Source organism: Aythya marila (assembly GCF_965140915.1).
Source record: "Aythya marila genome assembly, chromosome: 6".
In the NCBI taxonomy this organism is placed as follows: Eukaryota; Metazoa; Chordata; class Aves; order Anseriformes; family Anatidae; genus Aythya; species Aythya marila.
Genome location: NC_139047.1, coordinates 11037650 through 11057762, shown reverse-complemented (window position 1 = coordinate 11057762; position 20113 = coordinate 11037650). Strand labels below are relative to the sequence as shown.

The following is a 20113-nucleotide window of genomic DNA, read 5'->3' as shown; positions in this document are numbered from 1 at the left end:
AGGGGGCTGTGTGTGCGTGGTGGTACAAGGGGACATACAGGGGAGGGGGCGAGTGGGGACCGTCCCCTCCTTCAGCCAAAGCCCAGAGAAAGGCGACCCGCGGCCAGGCCGGCAGCAGGCTTTTTCAAGTGCTTGCTCAGTCAAGAGGGAAATGGGGAGACACTGTTCCAGGTCAAACAAACCATCAGGCTGCTACAAAGCAAATTGACTTTTAATACACAACAAAATGCAGCGGGGGAGTTTCCGTACATCTTTGCTTCGCCCTCCCCCCGACATCATCCGTCGGCAAGTGGCATACAAAGAGATCACAGAGTGGAAAATGAGACACCACCAGGAAAACAGACCGTGGATGCACACACAGAACTCGTAAAGAATTAAGACACGAGTAACAGAGCAGCAGGGGGTCTGCGTCAGCCCCCAGCAGCAAGGCTTTGGGGCCAGTTGATGCGTAAGGCTCTGTGTCACGGCAGCTCGGCTCCTTGCTCAGCCCTGGGTGCTCCTCCAGGCTGCTGGGGATGGGTGCAGCACGTGCTGAGCACTGGTGTAAGAGGCTGAGGGGCAGGGGTGCAGCTCGGGGTGACCTGGAGGTCCCCAACAACGTCAACCTCTGCAACCAGCCCAGCTGGCCCTGCCTGCTCTCAGACTCAGTGCTCTGGCTGAGCCTGTTCTGCTGGGGGCTTTGCCTGACAAACCTGGGAGAATTTGCCCCGTGGCAGGCAGGGGGAAAAGATTCATGCCTTGGGCTTAAAACAAACAAACAAACAAACAAGGGCATTTAACAGAGTGGTTGTGCCAGTCTCCAGAACAGGTTTAAGGCCACGAAGCTGGTCCACAGTGGAGAGGCAGAAGGCAGTCGCTCCTCTCCTTGCTGCCTTCTCCTCACTGCTCTGGCAAAGCCACAGCAGTGCTCCACTGTCCCTCTGTCTGACGGCACTGCACAGCAGTGACAAACCCAGGGTCAGCAATAGGAACTATTTCCCAGGGAAGGTCCCAGCCCCTGCTGGAGGCCAAATCCACCTCCCAGAACCCTGCCCCAGGGATGAAGAGGTCCTTCTTTGGACCCCAAGAGCCTGACAAACCTCCCTGCTGTGACAGGACTGCATTTTCCTGAAAGACTGCTGATGCAAAAGCCACCAAACCCCTCCTCTGTGCCTGCCTGAGAGCTCTGTGAGGGCACCTCATTTCAGACACGGGAGGTCAGAGTGCTGGGCAGGCAGGAGGCACGGAGCACCACTCATGGGTGTGCCTGGCTGCTGGTGGCTGCTCCAAAACAATGTTCCCAAACTGTGGCTCCTAGCTCACCGTGAGGCTTCAAAACGGGCTTTTCCAATCCTGTTTTACAGAGCTGGCTGGGGGTGGTGGGGCCAGGAAAACGTTAAAACCAGAAGAAATGTTTGCTGCTTGGAGCCACCCCTGTGGTTTGAAGCATTTCTGGGTGCTTTGTGCACGCAGGAGCCTGGAAGCCAGGGGGCTCCGTCTCTGTGCATGCTGCAGGGCGGGCAGACAGCTACAGCCGCCCCCAGACAAGGCTGTGCCTCACCCCATGACCACCGAGACGTGCCACGGGGTGCCCCTCAGGTCCCACAGCCCTCGCACCGCACCTTCAGCTGGACGTGGCACGCACAGCGCGGCCGCACGCCCGCTGAGGAGGCCGGGGGGAAGCTGGTGCCCGGCTGGCAGGAGGCTGCTGTCACACCCAACTCCACGGGAAGAGATGCTGAGCACCTCACACCCGATCCTGCTGGTGCCCCAGGGTGGCAGGACACAGGCTGGGACATGGATGTTTTAGTGGCATCCTTGAGAAAAGCACCCTCGTGTCTGAAGAGCCCGGCGCTGTTCCCGTACCCGCAGTGACGCGGCACGGCCTGGTCCCTCTGATGGCTGCCAGCAGTCGGGCTGGTCCCCAGCACGAGTCCCTGGTGCTGGGACCACTCATCCTCACCGAATACTGCCTGCTCCCTGCCCCAGCAAGCACCGAGCTGTGCGGGCAGCATCCCCGGGGGCTGTTTGGGGAAGCCACCACCCGCCGGCAGCTGGCTGGCTCCTGGCGGTGCTGCGAAGGCGGTGTCCTCACCCTGGAGGTGCTCACACACACCCTGTGCGGGGGGCAGCAACCATAGCCCATCCCCTGGGGAGCTCTGCGTGCTGCTGGCCATTGCAGCTTGCGATTCCAGGGGTGCTCCTGCCATTTCCAGCTGTTTCGGAGCTGCAGCCACCCAAGCGTCCGAGGGGCAGCCTCCGAGGGACACGCTCTGACCCAAAGCGAGGGCAGGGTTTGTCCAGACTGGGATGTCGTGCCACCGAGTCACCAATTCACTTGAGTCCAGGGGAGGTGGGCAGCTCGAGGCTATCAGTGCACACGTGGACTGGCTCTGACCTTTAGGAAGAGCGCTGTCTGTGGGAACGGAGGTGCTAAGTCCTGCCTGAAACACTTTTCCTGGGTTTGCCAGCTGAAGTGCACCTTGGCCTTGTGCACCAGCTGCCGGGGGCTGCAGAGGGTCTTGAAATGCCAGCGGAGCTGCCAAGTTCGTTGCCCAGCAGTGCTGGAAGTGAGCTGCAGAGCTGCCTTGCTCGCTGCAGGATGAAGTGCTGGAGCATGAAAAGTCCGTGCTCCTCCCAGCACCCTCCCTGGAGAGCATCTGCTCCATGTAGGAGCTCACCTCGCTGCCCACGCTCTCACCAAGGTCCTGGGACGGTGACTCCTCTGCACCCAGGCTCAGCAGGGTGTCCTCCCACTGCTGCAGCTCCACATTGTCCACGTTGAGGCTCTGGAGGGTCTGGCAGATGTTTCCGTCCACCTTGCTCTTCTCAAAGAGGGTTTCAATAACAACCAGGAGGGAGTCACTGTCCTCCTTGGCATCGCTGGCTTTCTCAGCCCGACTTGGTCCATCAGGCTCAGCGTCGAGATCTGGCAGGGAGAACTGAGGCGCATCATCGGTGTGGGAGATGTATATGGATGCATCCTGCTTCATCATGGCCCCGAGAATGGAGTTGGGATCTACCGCGTGCTGCTCCACGCGGGGCTCTGTCTTGGTCTGAAACTCCTCCTTCGCCTGGAAGGAGTCCAGGAAATCAGGGAGGTTGTTCCCATACAGGACTGCTTCCCCCGTGGCAAAGCTAAAAGGCAGCTGCAGGTTCCGCTTCCGCAGATGTTCCTCCCCTTCTTCATTTCTTCAGGGCGGAGGAAAGAGAGACAGGAACAGCATGAGTACCTTCTCCAGGCCAGCATCCGAACAGCAAGATCTGAGCTCGCAGACCTGCCCTGGGCTGGCTACATCACTGCTGGCAGAGCACAGGGGCTCTGGAGAGCCCAGAGGCAGCTCTGGCACAGCTCAGGGAAGGGCTGCGTGCCCACAGCTCTCCCCTGGCAGACACGAGGCTGTGACAGCCTCCCTGGAGCCGTTTGACTCCTGCCCCCTGCTGCAGCCCCATCTCCTCCTGTGCCCAGGGCGGCTGGGAACCCAGCCATACTCACGAGAGGGCTCGCTGCCGGGCGATGATGAAGTCGGGCTGACCCCCTTTGTACACCAGCCGGGCGTTGGCCTGGACCCACACCCAGGTGCCCTTCTTGGTCAGCAGCCTGAAGACCGTCAGCCCGCTCTCCCCTGTCTTCATCACTGGGGCAGGGAGGAAACAGAGGCGGCACGGAGGCGGTCAGGGACATCACGCGTGCTGCACCACGCCGAGCATCCCCTTGCACCCACGCTGCCGAGGCAGAAGGCACAGGACACAGCCAGCACGCGATGCTGCTCCCCTTGGCACTCACTTCTCACGTGTTTCTCCGCGCAGTGCATCATGTCAGCGGCATGCACAAACTGGTACCCGGACCCCCTCCGACACAGCTCCGTCTCCGTGTAGCCCAGGATGACCTTCCCCCTGCGGGCAGAGCACACGGCACAGGCACCCCGTGGCACCGGGGTTGGACGGAGGCCAGGTTTTGCCATGGCAGAGGTGGGAGATGCCATACCGGGAATCGCAGGCCGTGGGGGTGAAGTCCAGCTTGTGCTTTGTCTGGAACATCAGCGTCTTGGTCCGAAGCTCCAGGATGGAGAGCGGCTGGAGGGGAGTCGCGATGGCAAAGAGGGCGAGCGGGGGAGGCACCAGGGATGCCCTCTTCTGCTGCCCCAGGAGGAGTTTCAAGCGCCCGCGGAAATTCAAGGCCTTGCAGGGGATTAGAAAACAGGGCAAACGGTGAGGAAATGGGAACTGGCTGTGCCAGACTGCCCCAAATCACACCTGAACGGGGTGCGTGGCTGCCTGCGTGCACCAAACGCGTTCGCTGGGCATGGGACCTGCTACCAACTGCTGCTGCAGGTGGGACATCAGTTATCAGGGATATCTGATCGCCCAGATAACAGGGAGATATCTCCAGGCTGAACATCCTGACCCCTGCTGGGTCCCACCGTAATGGTGTGAGTGGAGGAACAGTGCACCAGGTGGGCTCCACTCCATCCCATCCCATCCCATCCCATCCCATCCCATCCCATCCCATCCCATCCCATCCCACCCGGCCAGGCTCAGAGCCACTTCCCCTGGAGCTGACACCGGGGCTGCCCTGGCATTACCAGAAACCCCGAGGAGTTGTCCAGCAGGCAGCGGAGGCGGCAGGTGAAGCTCCTCTCCACGAAGCAGAGGCGCTCAGGGCGGCGGTGCTGGGGGCTGCCCGCGGCGCTGCATCCATCAGGAACGGCTGAGGAAACACGGGGAAAACGAAGCTGCAGGGATGCAGGGATGCTGTGGGGCTCAGGGAAGCCACGTGCCTGGTGGTCACCAGTGGCCTGATGTGGGGTTTGGGGCCGGGGGCAGCCTCTGGGGGCTCCCTGGGGCTGGCAGCTGGAGCACTCACCCTGGTGCAGCTGGCAGCGGAAGGCGGCTCTGTCGTCCGTGTGGATCAGCTCGAAGATGCTCTGGTAGATGAGATCCGACTGGAACGACATAATGGGGAGGAGAGCTTGGGGCACCTAGCAGGGAACAAGCCCTGCCCTGTCTAGGGGGGATATCTGGAGAAGGACACAGCACAGGCTTTCCTTTGTGGGTAGTAAAAATACGGAGATTGAGAGTAAAGAAACGGGAAGAAAAAAAGGGTTTTGAACGTGGTGTGGAGAGCGAATCGGAGGTAATGGGGTGGATGTGGGTAGAGCCCTGCTTTCCCTCAGCACCCCACGTAACCCACAGCACGTCAGGGCGCTGACACCGCTCAGCACTGTGACTCCGCTGAAGGCAGGCAGCCCAGCAGCCGGATTTATTGGTTTAAACCACAGGGGGGAAAGCTCCCACCCCGCTCACAAGGAGGAAGGGACAAAGAGCTGCTATTGCTCAGCGTGCATCTGTTACCACTAAAGTCGCAAGCGTGTTTGTTGGCTTTCACAGCCCCCAGAAGAACATGACTCACGTGAAAACACACATCAGAAGTGACCAGAGCGCAATGGGAGAGCGAAGCCTGGGTGCTGGCTGTCAGCACCTCCTCCCCAGGCCCCCGCAGCTCCCAGGAACAAACAGCACCCACCTGGTGGAAGCCCAGGTAGTTCTGCACAGTAGGGGAGACGTAGAAGATGTAGCCATCTCCGGTCACAGTGATGACAAATCCATTGAGTGCCTGAAAGCATAAATTGAGCCTGGAGTTACTCTCCCTAGCTTCAGTCCAGCTGCTGGATGGGTGGACCACCTTCAGGTGCTTCTGAAGCATCCAGGGATGGGAAGACACCTCCTTCTGCAGGGAACACACTAAAAGGAAAGCACCTCGTGACCAGGCGAGGCTTTTGCCCTCAGTTAGTTGGCGTGGGGTGCTCACTGTTAGCATCAGCAGTGATCGAAGGCAGCCTGGCTGTTTCTGTAGAGCCATCGTTGTGTTGGCTTACAGGCAGGGAAGAAGGGCTGCACACAGCCTGGTGACTCCAGGAGGAGCCCATCTGCATCTCGGGTGCACCCTCCGCTCTCCAAATAACTTCCAAGGCTCTGCTTTCATTTAGCAGCTGAACCATTAAAAGCTCAGGACTCCATTTCTTTCTTCCAAGCAGCACCAGCTTTATTTTCCCTCCTGACCCAGTTCCCTAGCCCAACTCTACCAGCTCACGGGCTTCCTTGTAGCCTGGATTATTTAGGTGCCATTGGTTTGAGCACGTTGCCTGGTGCTGTACACGTGCACCTTGCAGGGGGACCGGTCCCTCTGCTGTGTGCTGCAGCCCCCCCAGGGCCCCAAGTCAGAGCTTTCCGCGAAGGACAGTGCCTGATTACAATGTTCTTGGGGAAAAATTTGGGCAGCTCAGCTGCAGGATTTCAGTCACATTAACACCCCAAATGCTCTCCAGATGCCTTCAAACACCCAGAGCTGCCAACGCCATGGCTCAGCCCCCTGGAGAGCACTTGGGAGAGGCCCCATTGTGGGACTGGGGCAATTGCTGGCTCCCTTCTGCCTATTGTGTTATTCCACCAGGCTGAGCCTGTTCTTGGGAGCAGAGCCCACCTGGGAGACTTCGCGTGGCCCAAGTCTCATCACCAAAGTCCCACAGAGCTCCCAGGAGCCACCACCTTGCCAAGAGCCCCTGTGGGGGCTCCGCTTCCAGGAGCTCCCCCATCAGCCTGCCTGTAACGGGGGCGTTCGTGTAAGACAAAGGCAGGTCTTCAGGAAGAGCAAAGCATCTGCTGCTTTCCTCCGGAGGGCTGGAAGAAGGGAGAAGAGGACTCGAGGCACAAAAAGCAGACACGCGATGTCAGGAACAAAGCCACGCAAAGATCAAAGCTCTCCCACAGGCTTGCCCTGCATCCACAAGGAGCAGCACGTTTCCAGCCGAAATGCCTGGATATTTACTCAGCTGCCAGCCTTTCCTCGGAGCCTCTCTGTCTCGCTTCTTCCTTCTGGCTTACACGCACGATTGGCAGCCCAGGCTAGCAGCATTCTGGCCAGGTGAATCAGCTCCTTGCTTGCAGGCAGCACCCAGTGCCTTTGCCAGAAGGTCACAGCTCTGAGCCGTGTCCCTTTGAGGATGCAGCACGACACTTTTGGGATGAGCCATCGTGCCTAGCAGACAGCAGGAGCCGAGAGAAAACCCCACGGAGCCTGGTTTGGGCAGCATACCTGGAGCAGCAGGTTCCCCTCTGGAAACAGCTCCCCGTTGACCTGCAGATGTGTCTGTCTGTTCCCTCCTGGGGCTCGGGGCTGATCCCGCACGCAGTCACCACCACCCGTACCTGCGGCTGCAAGCAAGACGGCAAGAAATCAGTGCAGAAGGGGCAAACAGGGAGCTTCTCCCTCCTCCTCCTCCTCTTCCTCTTCCCCAGTGCTGCTGCTGCACGGCTGCACCGGGCTTCTTGGTGCACGTGCAGCCTGCTCAGAGGGAGGAGATGGGACCGGGGGCGGCTGGAGCAGAGCCCCTTTACGCTCGCCCAACACCTCCTCTAGGATATCCTCTTCCCTGCTCAGTCCCATCCCTGGGAAGCCTCCCAGGCAGCCCCAGGACTCGCTGCCGTGACCTCCCCATGCTGATTCAGGTGCTGCCTCATGCTTCCTCGCTCCGTGCCTTCGAGGCAACACCCGTGGGTGCAGCTGATGTGAAACCTCCTGCCCTGCTCACGGGGCCTCACGCCCGGCGGGACAGGCACAGAACGGGTTGTTCCAGGAACAGCACGGGGGCCTGGCGACATCCCCAGCGCGGCACCTCCTCTGCTGGGGAGGCTCCCCAAAAAAACACTTGGCAGCACGAGCCCGAACTCCGCTTCCAACCACAGGCAGCTTTTATTTTGCAGACTCAAACACAAGCATGCATAAGGCCTCGGAGCGGGCTCTGTGGTCTCTCCCTTGTACAAAAAAAGTCTGAGGTCAAAGCATTGCCCAGATCCATGCACACAGGGAGCCTGAGTGACAGCCACGAGCCACCCACACAGGCTCTCGGAAACCAGGTTAAGGATAATTAGCTGGACGTCTTGCACAAGGAGACACAGAGGAGACGCACCGCCCATTGCAGTCACGCAGCCTTAATTAGGAAGGGGAGAGGATGCTCTGAGGCCGTGAAGCAGAGCCAGCCTCGGTCTCCACCACTGACAGCCAGACCATGGGGTGATGCTCGGAGGTGCTCAGGCAGCTCCCACGTCTTCTGCCATCCCCATCCTGAGCCCCCAGTCCCTTGAGGGGAGCTCAGCTCATGTTTGCTCCCGTAGCAAGTGCCTTCCCATCCCCAGCAGCTCCTCTGTGGGTTGCTTTAGCCCATGCCATAAATTTGCCTTTCCCTGTGCTCACGTTTTTGTTTCCACCGGGGGCAGCTGTCCTGTGCGGGTGCTTCCCAAATTAGCGAGAGGTTGATCAGCCAGGCCAGGGGACGTGAGCCTTCTGGGAAGGGCTGGGAAAGACAAGGTTTGAAGCCAGGTGATGCTCTGCTTGCCCTCAAAAAGGCACGTCCACGGGAGCTTTGAGAGGCAGGTGCAAGGCAGCGATGAAGCAGAAGCCCCGGCCAGGCTGTGGGGGACCACAACCCCATTTTGCAAAGGCTTTCAAAAAATCAACACCCCTACAAATCAGGACAAAAATCATACCAAGCAAAAAGCCTCCTCTCATGACTGCCAAGTGATCTACAAGGAAAAATATCTGAAGCCCATCTGTAGTATGGGTATGGCTCCAATTTGCACATGATGGAGTGGAATAGTTTCGGCGTGAAGCATCAAGCCTTTTTTTTTTTAAACTCTTTTGAAGGGCTGACTCCTCTCTGAAGCACTGAGCTGGGGAAGGCTGGCAGGGAAATTCAAAAGGAAACCAAGTTCTTCCAAAACAGAGCTCCAAAAGGACAGCGAGCACTTTGAGAAGATGCACATGGTCCCCAGCTTTCTCCCCCCATGCACCAGCAGTGTCAGCAGGGAGAGCAGCACAGCGGTGGGCTTGCAACATCCAACGCCCACTTGTGCATTTTGTTGTTTCCAGCAAAATTAATTCACGCTAGGGCACGAATGGGGCTCTGCCACCAGAGTAATCCAGCAGCATGTGGCGTTGGCTCTCCTTATTTCCATCATTTTAACACCTGTGGTCAGGCCTTGGTGCCGCAGGGGACTTTGCTGCCCCGCTGTGGGTGGCCAGTGGAGCACAAAGCCAGCAGACACACAGGGCTGGGGCTGCTCTCAGGAACCACAGTGGTCTGGAAACCTCCTGTATGGGAAGCAGCCACCCAGCTTCAGCCATGTCATGACTGGTGCTTTCCCCTAGCACCTGGAGCAAAGCATCCCTGTGGCTCTCCCCTCTCCAAACCAATTTCTGAACTTATCCATGCCCCCACTGCCAAGAACCACGAGGGCTGAGAGCAGTCCCAAGAGACGCCTGAGTGCATCCAGGTAGAGGACTCCAGGCCCACATACCAACCAGGGGGGTGGAGGCTATTCCCAGCTGCTTTTTGCCTTGGCATGGAAAAAAATAATCCTTTTAATCAAAGAGCAGCAAAACCAGCCCGTTTGCAACACAGGTAACCCTATCAGAGGGAAGGAGTGCTCCTGAAACACCTTCTTGAGCCACGTTATCTTCTGGGGGACTCCATCCATCTGCCCTCACCAGAAACAGCTTGTGGGATTTCGGCCCCACCAAAGGCAGCCTTCCCCCGAGGCGTGCTGGCTGCTGGCCCTGCACGCTGCTGATGCATGCTGGTGGCTCGGAGCCCCCCTTTCTCCTGCTGGCTGAAGGTGACAGAGACGTCCCTGCTGGAGAAGAGCCCGCTGTTAAGGGGGTTAAAACAAACCCCAGGACTGCCTGAAAACCATTTAAAACAACATTTTAAGTTCTTTGCTGTACTTCTTTCCCTTGCACACCCTCCCAAGGCCGTGTCTCCTTCAGCCAAGAGCACAGAAGCCACCACTGACACCTTTTGTGCTTTTTCCTCCTTTTCTTTATTAGACAGTGCCTTGGGAACTCTTTTTCCAAAGCTGAAGTGAGTTTGTCTCCTCTCAGCCTATGCCCTGTGCATGCCCACCAAGAAAAAAAATTGAACATAAAGTAAGCTTTTAAAGGCTTAAACCAGCAAATCTCAGCAGCCCTGTGAATTTCATAGTATGGGTCTCCAAGAAAATCTTTGCTAATTAATACAAGATAAAAAAAAAAATAAAATAGCACGGCGCACAACTGATCTGCAGCTACTGGATAAATCCTTGCTGAAGCCATTTGTTCATCACCCGTGTTCTCAAAGCTCTGGGACAGAGGCTACTGGTGTGTCTTGTCTAAGAAGAGTGGAAGAAACCCAGTTCTGTCCTGAACCCACATGTTAGCCAGCCAGAGTGCTGAAGGAGGCTTCCTGCTGCTGCTGTGATCCCCAAAGACCAGAAGCTTTTCAGTCAAAGCACCAGCTGAGATGTCAGCCAGGATCAATAACGTTTTGAGCATTAGTGGATCTGGCAAGAACAGCAGGGAAAGAAGCTCCTGGTCCCTGCGAACCTGCTGGGTTGGTGATCCTTGCCCTCGAAAGGAGGCTCCTAAGCCCTGCGGTGCGGAGGAAGACCTCAAGCATGAGAAAAGGAAATAGGAGCGAAGCAATCTAATCCCTTCACCTTTAGCTCATCGCATTTGTGAAAACAAACACTGCAGTGCAACCATGGAAGCCAACAAGGTCCCTTGCCTCTGGCATAGTTTCGTCAATGGGAAAGAAAAAGTTATCAGCAGAAGCTCCTGGGGTCAGTTCTGCTCTCAGGGGCTGAGTTGCACCAGCGGGAGATGACAGACTTCACCTGTAGCGAATGTTTCTCTTTGAACAGGCTCCAGAGATGCTTGGCAGCATGAAGCCAGGAGCTCCCAGCTCTTCCAGTAACACCACACCACGCGCAATTGTGTTCCTCTTGGACCCGATCCCAAACCCCATCAAATTAGCACCGACCTTTGCCTCGGCTGTTTAACGAGGGCACAGTGCCAAGCAGATCAGGCTCATGCCATCCAAGTAAAACAGCCTTCCGCAGCCAAACGCCAAACCCACAGATCACAAACCCATGGCAAGAAGTCACCCAGCCTTCTTCCAGGGAGCAGAGAAATGCCCAGGGGAGCGCTGGCAGCCCCAGAGCCCACATCAGTCTCTCCAATCCGCTGCTGCAAACGCTCCTGCACGATCCTTCAGGGTTTTGCCCAGGGAGGGATTTAAACCCCAAACTTGATTTCTATTATTGCATCGGTTATTTCAGGTCCAGGCCCCTGCAGTGCCGAGCTACGGGAATAACAAGCAATGAGGAGGTGAACAGAAAAGCTGAGTTAATGCCGACTGCAGTGGGATGACCTGGTGATGCCCCACAGCAGAGGGTCACGGAGCCAGACGACAGCAGAGGTTGGAAGGGACCTCCTGAGATCTCCTAGGCCAAGCAGGGTCAGTCCCCAGCACAAACAGGGAATTTGCATCCAGCTCTCCTAACTGCACCATCTTAGAGGTCTTTCCCAACTCAAATGGACTTCAAGACTTCCCCTAAGTTCATCTTAATTATGTTTCAACCACGAGGTGGGCGCAGTGTACAAATAAACACACTCACATCAACCGGTGCCAGCTGCAGCGCTGACTGCTCCCCACAGCCCATGACCTGACACCACCGGTGTCAGCCCCAGTTTCTTGCTGCTCCCCTCTTTGGCACCGCCAGCTCTTTGCCACATCAGCAGCCACCCCAAGATGTTTGCCTGCAGCCCTCAGCATCTGCTTCTTCTGTTACGTGAACCCTAGGAAATGAACCCCAGCACAGATCTCCAGCTCTCTGGAGGTTTTCCAAGCCGCTCGGCACTAAACGAATCCATCCAAGCTTTTGAGAAGGTCTCTCTGCTCGCAGCAAACGGAGCTCTCATCACACCAGGGAGAGCCCAGAGCATCCAGCAGCACTGCAGAGGCAGAGCCAAGCTTTTCTCCTTGGGCACGCGCTCTTGAGAAGATGGGGATCAGCAAACTCTCCCCAGATTTATCCAGGAGACTGCTAGACACTGGTCCAAGTGGCAACCACTGTCCACCACCACCAATTTGCCAACGTGTAAGGTCTGGCAGTGACGTTCATCTATCTTTTACAGAATTGGTAAGACCTCTAAGTGACTTTCCCTTTTGATGGTTTTACAGGCTGCTAAGGAGCCAGAACGGGCCAACTATAGGAAGAAATTAAAGAAAAACTGGCCTGCAAGTCTGCTCTGGCATCGCAGCTCCAGAGAGCAGCTCCCAGCTGCAGAGCAGTGTTGGCACCACACTTCTTGAGACCAAACCTGCCCTCACCAAGGCTCAGGACACACGTCTTCCATACACCAAGCCTGAGATGGTTGGTTTTGTGCAGCCATCACGCTTCTCCTTGGAGATGAGCCCACAGACACATGGAGCTTTGAGAGCTTTCCTCTCGATGCCTGAAGCTTGTCATTTCCAGCAAGCTACAATTTTTTTCTGGTTTGTCATTAGAGCACAGGCGGAAGGAGGAGAACACTTGAAAGCAGAGCAGATTTAAAAGACAATCCCGTGAGTCATTATCCTGCAATAGCTTCTTCTGTTTTCCAAACAGCCCCATGATCCAGAACCAAGATCAAATCACACACACAAAAAAAAAAACAAACAAACAAGCAAACAAATAAAACCCTCTTTCAACTTTTGAAAATGAAATCCCTGTGAGCTTCCAGCTGCAATCCTGCTGCCTGCTTTAATCAGCTGGGATCCCAGGCAGAAGTCACGATAGCTGTCACCCTTCCCCAGGTGCGAGCAGGCAGGACTGCCCTGACGTGCTCACCTGGGCTGCTCCCCTCACTGCATGCAGCAGCCTCCTCTTCCTCATGCCCTGAGGAAGCTGCTGATGAGCTAAAAGCAATGTTACACAGGAGCGATGCAGGGACATCTGAGCAGGAACATGCAAGTTTGGCACCGGGTGAGAAGAAGAAAGCCATGGGGATGCCAGAGCTTTGGGAGACAGTTTCCCAGAGAGTTTTGCTCTTGATTCCTTTTCTGCTTTGAGTTTGTTGGTAGCAAAGGGCAAGCACCAGCAGGACGGGGTACCCCAGCCAAGGCTAAGCACCCTGTCTAGACGTGCTCCAGCGTGCAGCAATACTCACCTCTGGGTCACTGAGCCTTTAACATGCACCTACCACAAATCTGTTTTGCTTTGTCCACCAGATGAAGCAACCTGACAAAAGTCACAGTGTAAACATTTACAGTAGACACACAGATCTGCACAGCAAACCCAGCTCTAAGTTCAGCACACAGAGCAGGACCTGGGCTTGTTCCCTCAACGTGAGAGCCGTGCTTGGTCTGAGATACAACCAGTGGGATCGCCAGAAAGTGGTCACTTCTTCCACACGGACGCCAAACTCCAGGAAAACTTGCCTGGTAAATCAAGCAGGTGTCGCATGCTCTGCAGGACAGCCTAGCCCCTCCGTCTGAGAGGTACGTGAATCCTTCCACCCCACCACAAAGAAACCAGCCGAAGGCCTGTCACCTCTGCAGGGTCTTCCTGAGCAAGTTTCCAAACCTGAAAAAGCTGTATCAGGGTAGCAGGAGGAAGCAGAGCCGGTGCACACATGCAGGTAGGACCAGAGGATTGTTCAGAGGAAGCATCATCCACCTCTTGTCTCTTACCAGTCTGCCTCCAAACACTTGAACTGAGAATAAAAGGATTAAGAAAGCCCCCAGCAGCAACAAGAAGCCATGCTGAGAAGCTCTGAAGCACCCAAGGGCTGGGATCTTGGGCAGCACAGGACCCCATTTTCCACAGACACCCACTTATTGCACTCATGAATGAGGAGACAAAGGAGGAGGCTGCATGTGAGATTTGACAAAGCGAGGAGGGAACTCCAGCAGAGAGACACAGGCATCAGCTAAATTCCTCTTGCACACCTGCAAACAGGTCTGCCTCCTGCCCCCGGAGCCCTGAATGCCTGCTCCAAAGACATGAAGCCAAGCCAGGGGGCTCAGCCCCGACAGATTTCCTGGCAGGTATCGCATTCCTTGCGAGAAGCACCTCCAGCAGTGCCTGGGGTTTTTACTTTTAACCTGTGACACAGCCCGTGGGGGCATGTGTTCAGGGTCACCCGCCACCCTGCCAAACTGGTAAATAACCCCATACTTTGGCTCTGCACAGACGATGTTAACCCTTTGCCTAGGAGAAAGAGCAAGTGCCGGGACTAGAAGTGCTTGGAAAGAGGGGCTCCCGGTCAGTGTGGCACCAATTAAAGCCTGGAGATGCGGCGAGGGGCTCTGGCTGCTGAAGCAAAGGGTCCAGCAAGTGACAGGGATGCTCGCCAGGTGACACCACGCTCTCCTGCCACTGCTGCAGGGGGGAGCTTGCACAAAGTGGAAAGCATCCAGCAGCAAAATAAACCACAGAGTGCAACACAAGGGGGTTTGCTGTCATCCCCCAAAACGCCTGATGCAATGGGTCAGGCTGCCATAACTCTCAATGACACGGCTTCAGCAGGCAGGGCCAGAACAGAAGTTGACCTCGATGAATCGTTGGAATGATCTGAAGTCAAACAAGATGAATTTCAAGGCAGACGTGGGCAAAGCAAGGCAGGGGGGGAAAGAAATCAAAGGCACAGTGGCCTAATGGGAGTAATTGGCCTGGCAGAAGGGGTCTCCAAGATGAGGACGAGTCTCCAGCTGGATGTGAATCCACACAAGGATGTTTTTTCCAGCGCAGCTCTTGCTCTGGGAATGTGCACCCCTACTGGAGCAGTGTTTGGGGCAGGCACCCCCAGCTGGGGGGCTGAGGAACAGGTCACGGACCTGGCATGGGGCAAGAGCTAAGGGAGCCGGGCTTATTCGTTCTGGAGAAAAGATGACACAAGAAGAGCTGTTAAGTGCAGCGCGATGCTGGTGGTTTTCTGCCCTCCATGCTCTTTGCCTTCACCTCCCCATAGGCAGCACGACCAGGGTCCATCACCCATCCTGTGGAGCAGAAGGCTCTGGAGACAAAACACATGCCTGTCCCTGCCCCGTGTGCCTTGTCCCTGCTCCACATTGTGCATACAGGAGGTCATTCCTCCCCCACCTGCAGGACATTTGAGCAATTCCTCTTGTAACCAGGTTATGAAAGCGATCCCTGGCAGCCCCTCAGGCTTTATTTGCACCGCAGCCTGCGGTCCGTGCCCTGCCAGGGGCAGGGGCAGGCGGTGATGGTGGCTCACGGGAGCGCAGAGCCTGCACAGCTCCCTCACCTCCTGCCTGCTGCATCACCTGGATGCCGCAGGGCCCTGCCACACCAGTAAGGAGAGCTAACTGGTGCCTTGCTTTGAAGGGCAGCCAAGCAACGTTGTGCCAGCACTGTCTTGGACAGAAGGACCCGAAGCATCCCAGAGCTACCAACACCATCGCACCTTGCCATTGTGGCATTAGGTCGCATGTCAGCAAGGACCTACCCAGCCAGATGGGCACAGATTGAATCCCGTTCCCCAGATTTGCCCTGCAAAAAGCAGGCAAGAGGAAGAGACATTTGGCGAGGCTTGTTCTCAGTCCAGCATGGCCTTTGAGGACCCCAGTAGCATCCAAAACACATCTCATACTACACATCTGGAGGGCTACTGCTGCTGGGGGAACCTGCAAGCAGGAGGTAGGGAGCTACACACATGGGGGAGAAATATACCAAAAAGACGCTGGTGCCAAGAGCAAAAGCAAAGAAGCAGCAGTGTCCAGCCTCAGTTGCTTTTCTAGTCTGGTTTTGGCATTTTACCAGGGTCTCCACAGTGGCTGGCAAGCAGCTGGGCTTCAGAGGGGCAAATGCAAGGAGATTGGCTTTCCAGGCCTATCAGCTTAACCCAGCAAAAATTGGATTGGGGTCTCTGGGTATGAGGCATCATGCTCAGTCTGAGAGAAAAGCTCATTACAGACCTAACAGATCCACCACAGCTGAGCCCAGCTGTGCCAGGGAGGCAAGGAACAGCAAACCACCAAGATCCCAAGGAAGAAAGGGGAGAGAAACGAGCTAATGAGATGCCAAACTGAACAAGTGCCTTAGGATCAGCTTTGCTTAACCGGCCATCCGCAGGGCACTGGGGTGACAAACAGAGCAGCCCTGCTAAATGGTCTCACTTTCCAAGGAGGTTTCTTTTCAGAGACCTATAACTGACCGAAGAGGATTAGGTCTGGATGTGCAGCATCCAGAAGTGAAGGGGATTCCTTCCAGAGGAGACACAAAACCCATGTCACGGCAGCAAAGGATGGTCTGAGGGATAGGTGTACCATGGCCAGAGCACCTCCCTGCAACCTCCGCCAGCCCCTCCACGTTTCTGGAGATGTGACACTTTCCTCCCCTGTTTTCCAGGACATTTTCCTGCCAGTACCACAGCTAAAGATGTAACCCTGACACGCTAGCATACAAGGGTCGGATATTATGACTAATAATCCTCCTATCTTCAGGAGATGCCACCTTCCACCCCAAAGCAAACTCCACTTCAGGATGGGACGACAGAAGCACAGGAGGGACCGAGCCCAGGAGCTTTTTCGCCCCGCTCAACACCTATGCAAGATACTCGCCTGTCAGGTAGCTCTTCACCTTCAGGTACCCCACCACGAGTCGGAGGATGGAGAGTTTATCAAGCCTGGTGCACACATCTTCGGGGAAGGGCAGCAAGCCCGTCAGCTTGTTCAGCTCCTGGTTGAGCCGGTCCCGGTGCCGCTTGGAGGGGTTGGACTTCACACCCTCAGGAGGTGGTGGTTTGGGGCTGGAAAAGGGAAAGCAGACTTTAAGTAAACGCAGCTTGTCTGGCGGGCTCTCCCCAAGCCCAGGGTTGGTGTTACTGCAGCCACGACGGTAAAACATGAGGTGACCTCTGTAAGGCCTTGCGGCAAGAACGGGAAGTGGGAAGGTCCAGAGAGATTTTTATTTCAATTTTTCTCAGCTAGTTTCCTCTAAATTCTGCTCCCACAATCACATTTATCATCTTAAACAGATAAGGAGGCTTCACAACCAGACCTCTTTTCCTTACTTGGAAGTCAGAGAGAGTGCTTGCAGCCTGAACCCACTGCTTTACTCATTGACTGATGATACAAAGAGAAGCACGCGTGAAAATCAATGGCAGCACTTGGATGACGAGATCCTACACAGGGCAGCTTAGGGCACAGCACTTAGGGAACAGGCTCTTTTTTAAAAAAACATGCTGATTTTGTTTTGTTTTGTTTTTTATTTTATTTATTTTCTTCCAATCTTCTAATTTCTGACCCTTTCAGATGGGCATTTTCCACCTAAAGCAACATCCGATGCCTAACGTAGGCTCCAGGAGCAATGCTGAGCCTGCAAGAACAGCTCCTGTCTGCCAGCAGCTGGCTTGGAGACCCATCTCCACCAGCTGCACTTAGTGCACACACTAGAGCTGAAGCCCCAGCCACAACAGTAAGAGGTTTGTTGATGACTAATGAGTCTGGGATGTCACCTTGTGTCTTTTGCTTTTTAATGCTGATTTGAATTTTTTAGATTGAAGAAAAGCACTTCAGACTTCACAGGGAACCCTCACCCTACCCTGTACTTGGTTAAATTGCATCCCCTAACATGCAACCCATATTGTTTTGATGTAATTTGTGTAACCACAAACTCTCTCCGCAGGCATCCTTGCTTCATAAAGCAGCTTCGGGTAACAGGATCTGCCAGTATTTAGGAGCAATTTAAGCTCTCCCCTCTAATACTGCTCTCAAATCCCATCTGGCAGGGCTGCTCACATGTGTGACAAGAGAGGAAATGAGTATTAAATGAAATACAGCGAGGTGCCTGTTGAATTTTTATTGTGGAGAGCTACCGATGGCTCTTCTAAGCGCGGACAGAAAATTGCAGCATTTCTCCAGAAAAGCGCAATCATGCTGCTTTGTAAGATAAGCATCAGGAGAGATATACCCTTCTTCTCAGAGAGATTAGGTGCAACTCATCACCAAACTTGTCCATACAAGCCATACAAAACACATTGGCACTAGTGCTTTTGTGTACTCCATTAGCCACTGGCTTAACAAGCACTTTTGAAACCACAGTCACTCATTAGGGAGGAAAAAATAATATTGTTTTTAATCAGAGAGAGTCGAGGAGGAAAAAAATAAAATCAGCAGTGAATTAATTCTGAGTTTCTTCAGGCATCCTTTAAAGAAAAGAGCTCTGCACACTCAGTACCCAAATACAGCTCACAAGTAGCCAGAAAGGGGAAGAAAAGGGAGATGGGCAAGTAGCGCTGCCTTTATGGGAAGGGGCAAAACGCAGAGGCATAGCAGGGTCTTTTGGGCAGCCCGGCAGTGCTGGCAGCACTCGGGGACACATGGGGTGGCACAGATAGCACTGAAGCACTGGAGGGAATAGCAGGGAGGCTATGGGGTTGCTGGGCTGCTCTTTCGGCAGCCTGCTTATACAGGCACATGCTGCACCAGGGAGCTCTGTCCTTATGGGTGCCAGAGTGAAGAAGCCTCTGAGTGCTCTTCGGAGACAGGTTCGGAGACAGTTCACTGCCATGCAGCTCATGGGCTCCGTGCAAGCCAGCAGGAACACTGCCAGCCCCCATCGGGCACGCTTAGCTAGGGAAAGGCATGGACATGAGCACAACCACACCATTAGCCACAGGTGAGCACTGCAGCAAACCATGCTTCCCCTGACCACAGGAACAGCGGAGCCTGGTCTGGATGTATCCCTGCATCCTACCAACCTGTTCAGACTCCCTGCCCTTAAGACTGGCTCTGCCCACGCTTCCTCTCTGCTGTCAGAGCCCCGGGAGTGCTGCAACCTGAGCACAGCACGCCGAGCCCTGGCACACACAGGTACAGCCCAGTGCCTGCTCAACCAGCGAGAAAAGGCACTTTGAAGAGGTCTGAGCACCTGTCCTGTTCGTGGGACACAGCCTGGTGATACGGCTCGGAGTGGGGCAAAGGCTGCAGCGCTGCCGCTCCGTATTTTTTCCCCCGTCTGCCCTTTGATCAGGGATCCCAGCAGGAAGCTTCGCACTTCTGCAACCAGCCAAGTACCGGGGGACAGCAACGTCAGCCAAGGTTCCTCCAGCTGATACACCGCCTCCAAATCTAATCCTTTAAAAAAATCAGCCAAAAGCACCGAGCAAACAGCGAAGAGACCCTCATCAGAACAAAGCCTGGCCCCGGCCCCAGCCCCATCTCCCCCGGGCTCACCCCGGAGCAGCCTTGCGCCCCCTCCCCAGCCCCCAGCCCCTCCGGGGGCACCTGCCCGAGCCCCCCACGTCCCCACCTCTTGGGCACCGGCTTCTTCCTCTTCCTCCCAGCGTACATCGTCCCGCCGGCAGCGCCGAGCACCGGCCGGAGGAGGGGTTTAAGCCGCAGGGCTGTGGGGCGGCCCCGGCACGGCCCCGGCCCCTTCCCCGCCCCGGCACGGGGAGCGCCGGCAGTCGGGAACCCAAACACACAACCTTTTTTTTTTTTTTTTTTTTTTCTCCCCACAAAAAAAAAAAAAAAAAAAAAAAAAAAAGTCGACCGCTTGAGAGCTGTTTTCGTGCTCTTCTCCTCCTGCAGCGCCTGCAGGACGCTGCGCCCCAGGCTCGTGTCGCTGCGGATCCCCTGATGTCCCACCAGATGGGGTGAAGCTGCCCAGTTTCCCAGCCCCACGAGTGTACCTGCACACTCCAGGGCTTCACAAGAAAACCCTCCCCATCGCCCTGAGCCCGATCCCCGGCTGTCCCCCTCCAGGAGCAGCCTCTCCCTTCGCGTGTCCGTGTGTCAGCGCTGCCCAAAGCTCTCGTGCTTCCACCCAAGAGCCACCTTCAGACGCTGCTGTGAAAGCGGGGAAGACAGAGGCAGAGAGGAGAGACTGAAAACAAACACAGAGACATCACATCTAACCACAGTTTGGTTTATTACCATCTTTTATTTATTTATTTTTTTCCAAAAGGAGCAGCCCCAGCAGGGCTACGAGTGGGGCAAGCAAATTTGATACTTCCCCTGACAACTTTCCCAACTCCGTTCTGCCCAGGGGACTTCTCAGCCAGACACTTTTTCTGCCCAGTAATGCTCTTCCACACACCCCTCGAGTCCATACAGACATTTAACGCCCTTTGCTAGTTAGTCATGCTGCCCAACCATCATGTCCTCTGATCTGGTTTTAAAGCCTGGCTTCCAGCAGGTTTGTCCTTGTTTGTCTTTCCCCGAACCTTTTCCTGTTCCACTGTCTCCTTCATTTTGTTCTCTCCACCTTTCCTCAAGCTTTTCTTTTTTGTTCTTTGCTGAACTGAAAT

The 20113-nt window shown here is 55.4% G+C and overlaps 1 protein-coding gene across 2 annotated transcripts; it reads right to left on the bottom strand.

Annotated features, from left to right (window-relative positions):
* Positions 1 to 205: 205 nt before the first annotated feature.
* On the bottom strand, positions 206 to 19169 carry LOC309879826 (uncharacterized protein). Of its 2 annotated transcripts, XM_082764047.1 has the most exons (10): positions 19114 to 19169; positions 16422 to 16609; positions 7076 to 7194; positions 5507 to 5596; positions 4847 to 4925; positions 4566 to 4690; positions 3968 to 4161; positions 3767 to 3876; positions 3476 to 3617; positions 206 to 3171 (listed from the first exon to the last, which is right to left on the bottom strand). In XM_082764047.1, the coding sequence occupies exons 1-10, from the start codon at positions 19152 to 19154 to the stop codon at positions 1575 to 1577; spliced, it is 2685 nt and encodes an 894-aa protein (XP_082620173.1). In that variant the 5' UTR covers positions 19155 to 19169; the 3' UTR covers positions 206 to 1574. The 2 variants fall into 2 exon arrangements, with proteins under 2 accessions (XP_082620173.1, XP_082620172.1); XM_082764046.1 differs by lacking the exons at positions 7076 to 7194; positions 16422 to 16609; positions 19114 to 19169 and having other exon boundaries at positions 4847 to 5027; positions 5507 to 5521.
* Between the last annotated feature and the right edge of the window lie 944 nt (positions 19170 to 20113).